General features: G+C 36.5%; 1 protein-coding gene across 1 annotated transcript in view; it reads right to left on the bottom strand.

Moving 5' to 3' along the window:
* The window catches only part of TMEFF1 (transmembrane protein with EGF like and two follistatin like domains 1), a 149,057-nt gene that overhangs the window by 48,613 nt on the left and 82,861 nt on the right, over positions 1–17,583 (bottom strand). Inside the window, exon 5 of the mRNA XM_036741883.1 lies at positions 1,492–1,588. Within this exon, the coding sequence (XP_036597778.1) occupies positions 1,492–1,588 (97 nt within the window). The remainder of the gene's footprint in view (positions 1–1,491; positions 1,589–17,583) is intronic.

Genomic DNA, 17,583 nt, shown 5'->3' with positions numbered 1-17,583 from the left:
GTGCTATGTTAGGGATGTAGTCCGGCTAAACTGGGGTGGGGGGGGGGGGCGCGGTCTTTGTCCAGATTATATTTAGGTGCTCTGTGCATTTCACTACCAAACAAAGGGATTTTCTTTTCTAACACTTTCCTTCATGGATACCCTAGTGTCGCAGGAATCCAGGAAAGAAAAATTAATTAATATTTTTTCTTCTACTGCCCCAAAGAGGATACTACATGAAAATTTCATTATTTTGAAGTTAAGAATAATAAAGTTGAGCTTTATTTTTTAAAATCTCTGTTACTGATTATCTTTATGGACAATTGAAGGATGCTCTAAAGCAATGATCCTGGTAAATAAATCTCTTTTTTGATGTGATACCAAACAAAACACATTTATAAAAAACCATCTAAGCATGTCTATGAATTCTCAGTATCTAAATAATTGATGATGGATCAGTGATTTTTATCAGTATAGGGAGCCATTGATCTGGAATTTCCCTCTGCCGACATAGAATGCAATGCCTTGGAACTGACTTGGAATGATAATGACTTGGAAGGGAGCTTGCTGGGGTACCCAGAGGTTAAGTGACTTATCCAGGATAACACAGCCAGATAACAGCCAGTAACTATTAGAGATAGATTTTGTTTCAAGGTCTTCTTGACTCCAGCTCCAGAACTCAACATACTAGGACACAATGCCTCTATATCTAAAGAATAAATAAACATAAATCAATGCTTATAGTGTTCTTCAATTTAAACTCTGCCCCCCCCCATTTTTTCCTTTTCTCCTGATTTAACTGGATTTTTAAGGCTAGAAGGTAAATCTAACTTCCCAAACTGCTTTAAAATTCCCAAATGTAGGGTGCTAAGTTTTGAAACATATCCACCATATTGCTTTTCAATTAAACGAGCAGCCTTTTGCTACAGAATAGAGAATGAAATGAGAGAGAATGGCCACAAACATTATTTTTGTCTATCCATTTATAGTTATGACCACACCAGGAAACATTTCTGTGGATTTCTTTGTATATGAAACAAAATTATATTTCCAACATCAAATTTTAGAAGTGGAAAATCCACAATTCTATGAACTTTAATGCACTTCTAAGTTCAATTTGAATGGCAACCCCAACTCTCTGGATTTGTTATTATACCTGCTGAGGCAGGAGAAAGTTTGTTATCATTCTTCTAATACAATAGCAAAGGTAGGAAGGGTATTAACGAAACCTGTCCTGCTGCCATCATAATTGTTCCCCATGTTTTATTAATTGAAGGCTAGCTGTGCATTAATCTGACAATGAAATTTAAATAAGAAACTGTGAATTCTAGCTTGTTAAAAAAAAAACAAATGAAATTGGGAGAAATGTAAGCAAAATTGTGATATACAAATAAATACAGAAAGTACATATAAAATATTCACAACCAGGTGGTGATAGTTCCCAAAGGTTTTAAACATATATACAGTCTTCTTCTTAAAAGCAAGATAATCCATTTGTCTTAGCCAACTCACCCAACATTTTCTGCATCCTCATCACACTCAGCTTTATATTTGCAAGGTCCACACTTGGAATGTTTCCTGTGAACTTCTGCCCCTGACCCTTCTTCCTCTGTTTAAAGAGAAAAATTGCATCATCAAACAAAAATCTCCCTCTTTCATATTATACTTAATATCAGCTCTTTCCAGTTCTCAGTGTCTCCAAAATCTATGTATCAGAATTCTACAGAACACCTTCCTCTTCTTCCCTCCTTCCCCTCATCTCATTTTCAATTCTACAAGCATCAGTACTCTGATTGAGTACATTCTTGGAGAGGTAAAAATGAACTGGCACTGTCAGGATAATCCCTTTAGCCAGACACACACTGGAGCATGACAATATTTGCAAGGACATTAGCTGAACATTTATATCTGAAGTTCATATTAATGCCCTGGGTCACACAGTTAAGGGTGGCTAGGTGGTGCAGTGGATAGAGCACTGGTCTGGGATTCAGGAAGACTCATGTTCCTGAGTTCAAATCCGGCCTCAGACACTGACTGGCTGTGTGACCCTGGGCAAACCACTTCACCCTTTTGCCTCAGTTTCCTCATCTGTAAAATGAGCTGGAGAAGAAGTGGGGAAACCACTTTAGTATCCTTGCCAAGAAAACCCCCAATTGGGGTCACAAAGAGTTGTACATGACTGAAAGGACTCAACAGTATTGTAATTAGCACCACTGAACTATTGTAGCCTCTCTCTCTTCTCTCCCCCCACCCCCCACCCATTGCATATCCTAAACCTAAGGCTACTGAAGGGCTTTAGATCTGGGCCAATGTGAGGCCAATTGGATTGCTCTGAAAATTGTTTGAAGAGGCATCTCTGGTCCAGGAGACAAGTTCTAGGAACCCCCGACCTCTTCAAGGATTTGGGGCTACACAGAAGAGTCCTAGAGGGAAGGCAGCATAACTGGAGGCCTGAATTCAAATATTTTCTCTGACACATACTAGAGGTGTGACCTCAGACAAAGCACTTGACTTCTCTGTGTCTCTGTTTCCTCTCCTGAAAAAAGGAATAACAACACACACTACATCCTACATGGATTTGCTGTGAAGAAAGTGCTTCGTAAACCTTAATAAATGTGAGTTATTAGAGTTATTATTATCACTTGCCTAGACTAGCAGTGTGACAAGGGCACAGTAAAGGTAATGGTAAAACGACAAAATCTTAGAATTGTGCAATTGGAAGGAAGTGTAGATATATAGGAATCCCATTGATAACGTCCCTGATGGGCAGTCATCTGAATGCTTTCAGGTCCTTTTTTGAACAGATTTAATTCTTAGGAAGAGCCGCAATATGTTAAACCAAAATCTGCCTTTGTATAGCTTTCGTTCATTAGTTTTAGTTTTGCTCCTCAGCACGAAACAGATTACATTTTGCTGTTTTCATTGTCAGTTCTTCAAATATTTGAAGAAAGCAATCCCTTCTTCCAACGCTCTCCCCCGAAACAAGTAAATCCTCTCTTTTTCAGTCTATGTATCCCTACCTCCTCAACTTATCCTCATGTAACATGGTTTCCAAACCTTTTTCCAATCTGATCACAATTCCACTGAAAACATAACAGTTGGAACTGAATGTAAATGTGGTCTGACAAGTGCAGAGCATGTCTGAGATTATTACTTCCTCTCTCTTAGACACTACATATCAGTTAATCCTGAGTTTGTTTTTTTTTGGCAGCCATATCACAAATTGGCTCAAATTAATCTTGCAATTAACCAATACTTAGGTCTTTTTCCACATGAACTGTGGTTAACCAAAGGACTCCCTATGTTATAATTGTGGAGTTGATTTTTTTTAAAGCAAATGAAAAATTTTTTAAATTTTTATCGTTAGTTCTGTTTCTCTCCATTGTCCTTTGGTTTACCCTCACCCTTAATTCTTCAGAGACTGTAATATTCTACAATATTATTATTATACAAGATCTCTTCATCCAGCCCTAGTTCCTCTCCTGAACTAGAACAGTCACAGATGACTAATTGCTTAATGGGCATTTTTACATAGATAATGGTCTCCAACTCAATTTGTCCAAAACAGAACTGCTATCTTTCCCCATATACCACCCTTCTTTTTTTCCATTTCAGACTTATTATTTCACTGGAATGTGGAAACTCTCCCCTACCCTCCATCCCTACTGATGCAAATTGGCAATTTGACTCTAATATATAGTCTCAGAGTTGCTGAGAACACTGGTCACTGGTCACTGAAAAATTCAATCCTCAATGGATCTTTGATCTCATCCATCAGAAGTTCTTGCCAGCAATTCAGCTCACAACCCATCTTTCCCTGATCCTCCAATGAGACTCTTGGCCAAGCCCTCCCATAAGCTGACCATCATGTTCACTCAATGTGATGAAGGCCTTTCTCTCTTTCTCCTTCCATCATAGGGGTACCCGTTAATCACTCTGGTTGCCCATGGTTACCAAGCTTTATTTGAATTGGAATGCTTCTAATATTCCTTCATTGCAATTAATGTTGGGTCTTGGTTTGGCTTTTGTTTCTCATCAACTTTAGAAAGAATCTCTCTAATTCTATTCTTTTCAAAGCACTATTTTCTAAAAAATCATAATTTTTTATTAAGTGCTTTTCTGCATCTATTGATAAGATCATATTATTTTTGTTATTTTTATTGATAAAATGAATTGCATTAATCCTTTTACTAACTAATATTAAATTATTCTTGAATTTCTGGCCACATCTTACTTGGGCAGTGTTAAGAGAGTATGGTGTGATAGAAAGAATACTACTGGGAGTCAAGAGAAATCATGGAACAAATTTGACTTCTGAAACTAGCTGTATGACCTTGGGCAAGTCATTCATTAGCCAGCCAAGTGGCATGGTGAATAGAGCACTGGGCCTAGAATAAAGAAGACCCGAGTTCAAATCCAGCCTCAAGCATTTACTAGCTATGTGACCATGGACAAGTCACTTACTTGAATTTTTTCATCTGTAAAATGTGAATAATAGCCTTTACCTCCCAGAGTTATCATGAAGATCAAATGAGATAACGCGCTTAGCACTTTACATGTCTGCTTATTATGTCTGGCATGCAGTAAACACTATACAAATACTAGCTGTTATTATGATTATTATTCAATCTCTCTGGGCCTCAGTTTTTTAATTTTTAAAATAAGGATAGTGCTAACTGAACAGGGTTTTATGGGGATCAGATGTGTTAATGTATACAAAACACCATATGTCAGCTATTATCTCTGTGCTAAAGTTTTACTTAAGGTTTTTTCATCTATATTTATAAGCCTGTAATTTCCTATTTAAATGTTGTCTCTGTCTGATTTTGGAATAATTATTACATTTGTCATGTAGAAACAATTGCACGGAATGCCATCATTCCCTATGTTTAGAAACACTGTATAATAAAGGAACTATTTGTCCCAAGAACACTTACACATCTCTCCTGTGAACTCATCTAGCCAAGACAATGTGGGAGAGAGGAGTAATAATTTTACCTGATGCTATAATGCACAGAGTGCTGCACCTGGATTTAGGGAGACCTCAGTACCAAACCTGGCTCACGTGTTTATTTGATCATGGGCAGGTCACTTCATCTCTTGGAGCCTCAGAACAATGCATTTTTACCTGAACTGGTGAAGCAACTAGTACCTTCACTATCTACTTCACAAGGTTGCTGTGAGAAAAGGCACTATTCAAATAATAGGTTATTGTTCATTCTTCTTCTAAAAATCATTCTTCCCAAGTTGCCTATTTCCTGTTGAAACAGTTTAAGTATTTTATATTTTTGTAAATAGTCATTCATTTAATTTGGGTTCTCTAAGTTATGAGTAGGTTCCTCTGAGTGTTTTAGGGGGCCATGCAGATTTAAAAAATTTTTTTTGGTATAATTAAGAAGCAGTTTGGCCGTGCTGTGGGCTGCAATTCCAGTAGAGCAGGCTGGTCTGTGTGGGACAGTCTACAATGGTAGCTTCTCAGTTAATGAGGAAGTATAAGCAAGAGGGGGGTCACTTGGAATAATAGTTAGTTACTATGAGGTACTAAGCACAGCTTAGGAGGAGGGAAGTATGTCTAAGATGCTAGAACACTTCAGGAATGTGGTGGTGAAGGTATCCAAGGGGCTGTCAAAAATTTAAGAAATTGGGAAATACCCAGCAGGTAGGAGGTTGCACAAAGAGAATGATATACGACTGGATCTGCTAACTGTGCTAACTTCAGTTTCTCTGTTGGTCTGGGAGATCTTCAGCTAGAGATAGCTCCCAGCCTCCACTAACATTGTCTACATGAAAAACAGCTTTATTTTTACAGCAGGAACCACCTGATTGTTGGTTTTATTCTTTTATTTCAGTCTTACTTTCATTTCTCTTAATGAAATTTTAGTAATTCACGTTTTCTCTCATTTTAAAAAATTAGTTATCAATTTTATTATTCTTTCCAAGAAACTGTCTTGATTTTATCAACCCAAACGTTTTTTTAAAAAAATTATTTTGGGGCAGCTAGGTGGCGCAGTCAGTAGAGCACCGGCCCTGGAGTCAGGAGGACCTGAGTTCAAATCCGGCCTCAGACACTTGACACATGTACTAGCTGTGTGACCTTGGGCAAGTCACTTAACCCCAACTGCCCTGCCAAAAAGCAAAAAAAATAAAATAAAATAAAATAAAAAAAAATAAAAAAATATTTCATTTGTCTGTTTTCATTTTAATGGCTTCCTTTTTCCTATTTTCCTTTGATCTTTTTATAAAGCTTTATGTCTTGGCTCAGCCTGACTGCTGCTGTAAGCTGGAAGTGGAATGTATTGAGGATAAATCACAGTCTGGCCAAGGAAGTTCACCTAAAGGGATAATGGAGAGGGAAACACTAAAGAGAGGTATCAAGGAGAGAATCATGTTAGAGCACTACAAAAACCAAATCTGGTTGTTTTTATACTTTGGTCAGAATTGTGTATGTATGTATTTAGGTAAAACACACCGAGAGAGAGAGAGAGAGAGAGAGAGAGAGAGAGAGAGAGAGAGAGAGAGAGAAAGAGAGAGAGAGAGACAGAGAGAGAGAGAGAGAGAATCTGGTCTAAAGCTGGAAGAAATCTCAGAAGTCATCTAATCTAACCCATCTATTTTACAGATGAAGAATCTGAAGTTAAAGTTTCACTGGTAAGCAGCACAGCTTGGATGTGAGATCAAGTTCTGTAATTGCAAGTTCAGTGTGCTTTTTTTCAAAAAAAGGTTTCTTTTTGTTGTGAATTTAGTAGATGTCAGCAAAAAAAATTTTAATATACAAGTAAAACAGAAAAAGGGATTATATATGAAACTGTGAATCTCCTAGTATGTGTTTTTTTAATTGTATCTTAAATTTATCACAATAGTAACAGAATTTCCCTGCTTGTCTGAGCTTCTTGCTATTTTCTTCTTTGTATGCATATTATCACCACACAACAAATTCCCACCTCCAACCCTAAAGTCACTCCTCTGTAATAAATAAGCTTTTCGTTTTTCAGTTATGTCCAATTTTTTGTGATCCCATTTGAGGTCTTCTTGGCAAAGATACTAAAGTGGTTTGCCATTACCTTCTCCAATTCATTTTGCAAGTGAGGAAGCTGAGGCAAACAGGGTGAACTGACTTGCCTAGAGTCACATAGCTTAGTAAGTTTCTGAGGTCTTCCTGATTCCATATCCAGCGCTCTATCTACTGCATCACCTAGCTGTCCTAATAAATAAGTATACTCAAGCAAAATAAATCAATACAACAGCCATGTCTGAAAATGTATAGAGACATATTTTGCATCTTTTGCACCTCTAGGTCATCAACTCTCTGCCAAGAGGTAGAAAGCATGATTCATTTTTAGTCTTTTGAAGTCATGATTGGTCTTTGCATTGATGTTTGAGTTTTTTCAAATGTAGTCATCGTATAAATTGTTCTCCTGGTTCTGATCACTTCATTCTTCATAAATTCATACATGTATCCTTCCTAGGTTTCTCTGAAGACATAGTTATCATTTCTTAAAGTGAATTAATATTCAGTTATATTCATATATCACAATTTGTTCAGCCCTTCCCCAATTGATGGATACCCACTTTCTTTTAAGGATCCTTTCCTTTTGCCTTTGACGTATCTGGGTATATACTTGTAGCAGTATAACTGAGTCAAAGAGTAAGCACATCTTGGTGACTTTTTGGATGTAATTAAAATTTGACCAAAAGTGCATTAGTGACTTTTCCTTCCATCTCCAGCAACTGACATTTTTTACTGTTTCATCTTTTTTGACAGTCTGATGTATGTGAGGTAGAATCTCAGGTTTTCATTTTATAATAATATAATATAATAATGTAACAGCTAACATTTATGTAGGACTTATTATGGGCCAGGCATTGTGTTCAGGACTTAACAAATACTATCTCATTTGTTCTTTGCAACATGGGGAGGTGATTGGAAGCATTTTTCATAGGTCTTTATGGTTTGCTCTTATTCTTTTAAGAACTGCCTGGATATATCCTTTGACCACTTATCTATAAGGCAATAGCTCTTGTTCTTATGTATTTACATCAATATCTTATATATCTTGAATTTTAGACCTTTATCAGAGAAATTTACTGAAAAATTATCTACACATTATCACACAAATTTTACTCCTGCAGAAGCTTTTTGATTTTATGTACTCAAAACAGTGACTTTATATTTTATTCTCATCTCTATCCCTTACTTGATCAAGAACTCCCATCTATCCATTGAAGTAAAAAGTATCTCCTTTCCTGCTCCTCTAATTTCTTTACAATATGATCTTTTATATTTAGGTCATGTAATCATTTTGAACTTACAGTTTTAAATGGTATAAAATGCTGGTCTAAACCTAATTTTTGTCAGACTGTATATGAGTTTTCCCAGAAATTTTGCAAATAGGGAGGCCCAGTAGTTGGTGTCCTGGGGTTTATCAAACTCTGCTTCTGGTTCCTTGTTACCTAATCTGCTCTACTGATCAACTATTAAAATTTTAAACGAGTGATGAATAATTTTGATGATTGCCGTTGTGCAGTATAGTTTGGGATCTGGTACTCTTAGGCTTGCTTGATTTCTATTGTTTTTTTCACTATTAATTTGAAATTCTTGACCTTTTTTACTTCCAGATCTGTCATTTTGTCTAGTTCTATATAAAATAATCCTCTGATAGTTTAATCGGTATGGCAATAAATCTGTAAACAAATTTAGATAATATTGTCATTTTTATTATGTGATATTGGGAAGGCACTAAGTGATCAGTCCTTAGAGCATGCATAATATGCTTTGCCTGGTACCAACCCACTTGGGAACCTGCTAAGCCTGCTTCTGGGCTTCCCCTCACTTCAAAGTACATACAACTAGCTAGCATCATTTGACTGTTTCCTGTAATGATCACTGTGTGATGACAAAAACTCTTTTAAATGGCTGCTAGCTCAGAATTGCATGTGCATACAACACAATACAAAACCATTGCTTTTATCCAAAAAGGTTTGAGCAGACACTATCTTGCTCTCTTCCCTGGCAGCTTCTGAATGAGGAAGAAGAGCTGCTAATGTTATCTTCTACCCATCATCATGTGTCCTGGGCCATCTCCAGTTGTCCTGATCTATATCTTGCCAAAGGACCCAGATGGCTCCAGGAAGACTTTGGTGACTTTGCATAGCCCTCCCTCACTTAAATCCAATTCACTTCAAGTCATGGCTTAATATTCCTGAGGTCATGGTCCTCTTTGAGAAAAAAGGACAAACAACAACAACCATGTGTTCATGAACTCCGTACCTCTATTCTAGGTGTGTTTTTTCTTTCTTAATCTGGAGAACAAAGATCCTGAGAGGAGAGTTGATCCAGGAGACCTAAGAGACCCATCAACAACTGGAATCTTAGAGCTAGTGTCAACAGGTTCCAAATCCAATGAGAAGATTCTTGAAGAGACTTTTTTGTAGGCATATTGATATAGAGGCTGCTAGGTGGTCTAATGGAATGCTAAACTTGGAGTCAAGAAGACCAGAGTTCAAATTCTACTGCAGACTCTTCTCGATGTGTGACTCTCAGCAAATCACTTAATGGTTTTCAGAGTTTAAATGCAGATAATAATAGCATTTGCTTTGGAGAGTTGTGAATATAAAATTAAATAACCTATAATTTATCAACTTTAAAACAATATATATAATACATATATTATATATATACATAATAACTAATGTGTGGTGTGTGTATATATGTAGTGATATATATGTGTATGTGTGTGTATATATACATATATATTGTGTGTATGTATATGTATGTATATAGTTGTTATTCAGTTACGTCTGACTCTATTGTGACCCTGTGGACCACAGCACACCAACACTGTCCATAGGGTTTTCTTGGCAAAGTTACTGGAGTGGTTTGTCATTTCCTTTTCCAGTGGATTAAGGTAAATAGAGGTTAAGTGACTTGCCCAGGGTCACACAGTCAGTAAGTGTCTGAAGCTGAATTTGAACTCAGGTCATCCTGACTCCAGGCTCGGGACTTTATTCACTGAGTCACCTAGCTTTCCTGCAATGTCTACATACATATGTGCTATCATTTTTATTACTATTACAAGTCCTGAGTATATCTTGGTCAGTGGAGTCCCAGGTATTTTATACATTCCCAACTATTTTTAATAGAATTTTTAAAATTTCTTCCAGTTATTTTTTAAGCTGATGATCTTTGGGTAGTTATTTTATATCTTGTTACTTTACTGAAGTTATTGTTTCAATTAAACTTAGTTGAATCTATGGTTCTTAGTGAAGCATCACATTATTTGCTAATAGTGATAATCTTGTTTCTTCTTTGCCTATGCTTTTCATCTAAAGCTTTTTTCTTGTTTTATTGTAATAGTTTGTATTAATAAACCTACATCAAATAATAGCAGTAACAGTGGATATCCTTGCTTTACCACCGATCTTAATGTATAGGCTTCTAGTATTTTTCCATCCCAAATAATGTCAGGCCTTGGTTTTCTATAGATACTGTTAATCATATTAAGAACAAACTCATTTATTCTTATGCTTTTCAGTCTTTTCTTACATAAAGGGGTATATATTTGGCCAAAAGTTTTTCCTGCATCTAGTAATATATTAATGTGATTTTATTGTTTTATTATTGATATAGCCTATAGCATTTATAGTATTCTTAATGTCAAACCAATTCTGCTTCATTCCTGGTACAAATCTAACCTGGCTACAGTATATAATCTTTGAGATGTGTTGCTATAGCCTCTTTGCTATTATTTTATTAACTATTATTGTACTAATTTTTTTAGAGAATGCATATTTGTCTATAATTTTTGTTCTGTGTTGTATCTTCCCTGAGTATTTTGACATTAGGACAATATGTGTCTCATAGGAGTTTCATAATATGCCTTCTTCCTCTGTTTTTGAAAAAGAAAGTATATTTGAATAAACTTCTTTCAATGTCGCGTACAATTCACTTATAAATTCACCTGGGCTTGGGCTTTTTTTTACTTTGATAGCTCATTTATAACTTATTCAATTTCACTGAGCTTGAGGACCTATTTCTTGTTCTTTTAGCTTATATTTTTGTAAGTATCCATCCACTTTACTGATCAGTTTTGTTGGCATATTTGGGTAAAATAATTCTAAAAACTTCCTTTATTTTTTCTTCATAACTTGTGGATATTCCTTTTCCTTTTCTTATTTGATTAGGTTTTCATCTCTTTTTGTTAAATAAATAACTTGTTTATTTTTAAAAGTAGGTTCCTAGTTTAATTTATCAATTCAGTGAATTTATTTGTTTTCATTTTTATCTCTTCTTTGATTTTGTGTCTCAATTGGTTTTTTATGCTCTCTTGCTTTCCTAGTTTTTTTTAGTTGCATGCCTAATTCTTTGATTTGTTCTCTTTTTGTTGAAAAAGTGCTTAGAGTTATAAATATTTCCTTAATGACTGTTTTGGCTGCCTCCCAAAAGTTTTGGTATGTAGCCTCATTTTTCTGATTTGTTCTTTGATCTATACAATTAGAATGTTATGATTTTTGCCTCCATTTAAATTTGACTCCTTTCTTCAAAGACTCTTTGATGACTATAATTGTTTATTGAGTTATGGTCAGTAAGGGATATGTTTAACATTTCTGCTTCTCTCTCTCTCTCTCTCTCTCTCTCTCTCTCTCTCTCTCTCTCTGTGTGTGTGTGTGTGTGTGTGTGTGTGTGTGTGTGTGTATTTTTAATGCCCTAGTACATGGTTGATTTTTGTAAAGGAACTAAGAAAAGCTAAGAAATATAAGTGTTCTTTTAAAATCCCATTTAATTATCAAGAGAGCTCTCATCTTTAATGTTTCTCAAATTACATTTAGGTCCTCAATCTCTATTTTTTTTTTACTATTTTTGTCTGGGTGTGAAAGGAGCACACAGAGGTTCCTAGTTATCAATGCCTTTGCGGTCTATTGTTCCCTGTAGCTCAATTAGTTTTTTCCTTTGATTACTTAAATTCTGTGTCATTCCTTGCCTACAAATTAAGTGATGAGAATGCATTATCTATGGCTCTTTTAAGCATAATGTAGTTTCCCTTTTTATCTTTTACTCAGGTCTATTTTTACTGCTGCCTTTTCTGAAATCAAGATTGCCACTCCCACTTTTTTAGATTCACCTGAGAAATAATAAATTCTCCTTTAAGCCCTCATTTTAATTGCATGTGAATCTTTCCATTTCAAGTGGGCTTCTTTTCAACAACATATTTCTAATTCAATTTGCTACCTTTCTCCATTTTAGGGACGAGTCCCTTCCATTCACATTCCTGATTGTTAATCAGGCTTTTCCCTCTACCATAGTGGCTCTTTTGCTTTTTCTTCTCTTTATTGCCTCTCCTTCTTTACAAATAAAAATGAATTTGGGGAAAGAAATGGAATGGGACCTACACTAGTAATGTCTAATTGGAATGGTCTGTTCCATGCCTCTACCCTTCCTTTCTTCAACCAGTGTAGATCTGGATCATTGGCTTTTAGTCTTTTATTTACGCCCTCTCATTTGTTCCTCATGTCGACCCTGGGAGGTAGGTACTATTATAATCCCTATTTAACAGTTAAGGAAATTGAGGCAAAGAGAATCTAAGTGACTTGTTCAAGGTCACACAGTTTAATAAATATCTGAGGCCAGACTGGAACTCAGGTCTTTTTGATTCCAGGCCCAGCGCTCAATCCACTAAGTCACCCAGAATTCTTCTTCATGTGTACAAGATATAACAGAGAACCTCCCCCAAATTTATCAAAGTAGATGACAACTACTCACTTTTGGTCATCCAAATGGACACAGAGGGAGCTTAAAATTATCTCCAATGATTATGAAGTCTCAACAAGAAACTGAAGAACATAGAGATATTTGTTATATTTTTCTCACTTCTTGCCTACTGATGGGACCCAGAAGAGAAAAATTAGCAGCAGCAGAGATGTCACTTCTTTGCCCAAGAATTTCTGGGCCCCATTTGCTTTTTAAATCCATTTCACCCACTCAGGGCTTAAGGGCTTCAGCTGGCATTCACAGTGTAGACTGAATTCACTGTATTCCTCATGTTCTTTCCTGATAATTTATTTATTGTTTGTTTTAGCTATTATATTCTAATAGAGGTTTTTGAGAGCCCCTGTAGTTACTCAACGTGATGCAGTAGAAAGAGCAATGGGCTTGGAATCAGGAAGACTCATCTTCACGAGTTCAAATCTGGCCTCAGACACTCAGACACTTACTCAGCTGTGTGACCCTGGGCAAGTCACTTAACCCTGTTTACCTTAGCTCCTCATCTGTAAAATGGGCTAGAAAAGGAAACACATCAGTATCTTTACCAGGAAAACCCCAAAAGGGGTCACAAAGAGCCAGACATGACTGAAATGACTCAACAACAACAGTTATTCAAAGTATATGTATTTCATGTAGTACTAATTATCTTTTCTGTTATATATTTTATTTCTATGATAGATGAAGTTGATAAATTTAATATTCCTACACTTTTGTCTCTTTAGCTCCCATTCACATATCACTTTACAGATATTTTTATTTGTTTCTCACAACCTCTGTGAGGCTGACAAGGCAATCACTATTATCCCCATTTACAGATGAGGAAAATCAGACTCAAGAAGCTGAAGTGACTCATGGTTGTCCAGTGAGTAAGTGGTAGAGTGAAGAATCATTCTTGCTTCTTTTTTAAGTCTAGTACATTCCACTCTCCTATGTTTACCCCTCCAGTCTTCCTTAAGGGGTGATGAATTTAGGAGACTAGAGCTTTATGAATATTCTCATCTATGCCCCCAAATCCCAGAAAATCCTCAGCTCACCTAGAAATTCCCCCAAAGGAAATAGTTAACTGGGGGAAAAAAAGCTTTGCAGAAAATTCCTCAGATAAAATAAATATCCAAAATACATATCTCAATATATCCAAATATATAAGAACAAGAGCTATTCCCCACCAGATGAATGGGCAAAGCACATGAACACATAATTTTCAAAAGAAGAAAGGCAAGCTATCAACAACCATATGAAAACTGCTCCAGATCACTAATGATAACAGATATGCAAATTAAAACAACTCTAAGGTTCTACCTCCCCCTTATTAAATTGGGAAACATGAGAAAAAGGAGGAGATAGTGATTGTTAGAGAGGCTTGTAAGGATAGGCACACTGAAGCCCTAATGCTACAGCTATGCCATTCTAGAAAGCAATTTGGAACTATGTCCAAAAAGTCACTAAATCATGCACACCCTTTGGCCTAGAGATTCCAATGTTAAGCCTATATGCAGCAAAAGAAAAATCAAATACAGAGGGAAAGGTTCTATATTGACAAAAATATTTATAGCAGTACTTTCTTTTTTGTTGTAGCAAAGAACTGGAAACCAAGTAGGTACCAATTAATTGAAGAATGACTAAAAAATTATGATATATAAATGTGATATTAACGTGCTGTTAGAGATTATTAGAATTTGTATGAACTGATACAGTATGGGGAAGAACCAGAAGAACAGAACAGAAGAACAAAAATAATGTAAAGGAAAAAAAACTTTAAAACTCTGATCAATTCAATGACCAATCATAACTTCAAAAGTCTTATGATAAATCATATTTCCCATGTCTTGGAAGAGAGGTAAAGAAACCTAGAGGTGAAAAATGAAAAATACATTTCCAGACATAGCCAATGTGTGAAATTTTTTTTTGCTTGACTGTGTTTATTTGTTATAACGGGGGAAGCTTTCATTTTTTTAAAGGAACAATTTTGGGGAAAGTATGTGGGTAATGATAGAAAAAGAAAGAAAGAAGGAAAGAAAAGAAGGAAGGAAGGAAGGGAGGAAGAAAGAAAGAAAGAAAGAAAGAAAGAAAGAAAGAGACCAGGAGCCGGGCGGAGTGTGCCCTAGCACCCTGAATCAGTGAGCTGCAGTGGTTGCCAGACTTCTCAACCCACAAACACCAAAGACAACAGAGAAAGTTAGTGGGAAAAGCTGCGGGAGTAGGAGTTCGCCATTTGACCACCACCCCGGGGGCAGCGGAAATGGGACAGCTACAGAACTACAGCTGCAGTTACTTTCGGCCCCTGGTCCACCTGGTGGGAGGAGTTAAGTGGCGGATCAGAGCAGGAGTGAAGAGCCTGCTGAAGATCTAAGTCCAGTCCGGGTTGGGGGTTCTTGGGGAAGGAAGAGTGCTGGTGTGGCAGAGCTGGCACATCCCCCCAGGCGTGGAACGTAGTTCTCTTAACTCTACAAGCAGTCATACTCCGCTGAAAAACTCAAGGGTCAAGTTAGTTGGCTGGGAATATGGCCAGGCAGTGAAAACGCACCCAGATTCAGTGTCAGACTCTGGAATCTTTCTTTGGTGACAAAGAAGACCAAAACATACAGACAGAAGAAGTCAACAAAGTCAAAGAGTCCACAACAAAAGCCTCCAAGAAAAACATGAACTGGTCTCAGGCCATGGAAGAGCTCAAAAAGGATTTGGAAAAGCAAGTTAGAGAAGTAGAGGAAAAATTGGGAAGAGAAATGAGAAGGATGTGAGAAAACCATGAAAAACAAGTCAATGACTTGCTAAAGGAGATCCAAAAAAATACTAAAAAATATACTGAAGAAAACAACACCTTAAAAAATAGACTAACTCAAATGGCAAAAGAGCTCCAAAAAGCCAGTGAGGAGAAGAATGCCTTGAAAGGCAGAATTAGCCAAATGGAAAAGGAGGTCCAAAAGACCACTGAAGAAAATACTACCTTAAAAATTAGATTGGAGCAAATGGAAGCTAGTGACTTGATGAGAAATCAAGAAATTATAAAACAGAACCAAAGGAATGAAAAAATGGAAGACAATGTGAAATATCTCCTTGGAAAAACCACTGACCTGGAAAATAGATCCAGGAGAGATAATTTAAAAATTATTGGACTACCTGAAAGTCATGATCAAAAAAAAGAGCCTAGATATCATCTTTCAAGGAATTATCAAGGAGAACTGCCCTGATATTATAGAGCCACAGGGCAAAATAGAAATTAAAAGAATCCACAGATCGCCTCCTCAAATAGATCCCAAAAAGAAATCTCCTAGGAATATTGTCGCCAAATTCCAGAGCTCCCAGATCAAGGAGAAAATACTGCAAGCAGCCAGAAAGAAACAATTTGAGTATTGTGGAAACCCAATCAGAATAACCCAAGATCTAGCAGCTTCTACATTAAGAGATCGAAGGGCTTGGAATGCGATATTCCGGAGGTCAATGGAGCTAGGATTAAAACCAAGAATCACCTACCCAGCAAAACTGAGTATCATGCTCCAAGGCAAAATATGTACTTTCTACAAAATAGAGGACTTTCAAGCTTTCTCAGTGAAAAGACCAGAGCTGAATAGAAAATTTGACTTTCAAACACAAGAATCAAGACAGGCATGAAAAGGTAATCAAGAAAAAGAACAAGAAAAAGAAATTGCAAGGGACTTACTAAAGGTGAACTGTTTTGTTTACATTCCTACATGGAAAGATGATGTGTATGATTCATGAGACCTCAGTATTAGGGTAGCTGAAGGAAATATGCATATATATATATATATATATATATATATATATATATATATATCTTTATGTGTATATATATATGTGAGTGTGTATGTATGTATATATGTATGTGTATATATATACAGAGAGAGAGAGAGGGCACAGGGTGAGTTGAAGATGAAGGGAAGATATCTAAAAGAAATAAAATCAAATTAAGGGATGAGAGAGGAATATATTGAGAGAGGGAGATAGGGAGAGATAGAATGGGGTAAATTATCTCGCATAAAAGTGGCAAGAAAAAGCAGTTCTGTAGGAGGGGAAGAGAAGGCAGGTGATGGGGAATGAATGAATCTTGCTCTCATCAAATTTGACCTGAGGAGGGAATACCACACATACTCATTTGGGTATCTTACCCCACAGGAAAGAAGGAGGAAGAAGATAAAAAAGGGGGGGGGATGATAGAAGAGAGAGCAGATGGGGGTGGAGGTAATCAAAAACAAACACTTTTGAAAGGGGACAGGGCCAAGGGAGAAAATTCAGTAAAGGGGGATAGGTTAGGAAGGAGCAAAATATAGTTAGTCTTTCACAACATGAGTATTGTGGAAGGGTTATACATAATGATACGCATGTGGCCTATGTTGAATTACTTGACTTCTTAGGGGGTGGGTGGGAAGGGAAGAGGGGAGAGAATTTGGAACTCAAAGTTTTAAAAACAGATGTTCAAAAACAAAAAAAAGTTTTTGCATGCAACTAGAAAATAAGATACACAGGCAATGGGGCATGGACATTTATCTTGCCCTACAAGAAAGGAAGGGAAAAGGGGATGGGAGATGAGTGAGGCGATAGAAGGGAGGGCTGACTGGGGAACAGGGCAACCAGAATATACGCCATCTTGGAGTGGGGGGCAGGGTAGAAAGGGGGAGAAAATTTGTAATTCAAACTCTCATGAAAATCAATGCTGAAAACTAAATAAAAAAAATTTAAAAAAAAGAAAGAAAGAAAGAAAAGAAGGAAGAAAGTGAGCATTAATGAAGCATTAAGAAAAACATAAGAGACCAGAAGGAAGTTCAGAACAGGACACCAGTAAACCACATCAAATTTAATATGTAAATAATAAAATGTAACATATGTAA

The sequence above is a fragment of the Trichosurus vulpecula genome, chromosome 1 (assembly GCF_011100635.1).
Source record: "Trichosurus vulpecula isolate mTriVul1 chromosome 1, mTriVul1.pri, whole genome shotgun sequence".
Taxonomy (NCBI): domain Eukaryota; kingdom Metazoa; phylum Chordata; class Mammalia; order Diprotodontia; family Phalangeridae; genus Trichosurus; species Trichosurus vulpecula.
This window is presented reverse-complemented; position numbering and strand designations above follow the sequence as displayed.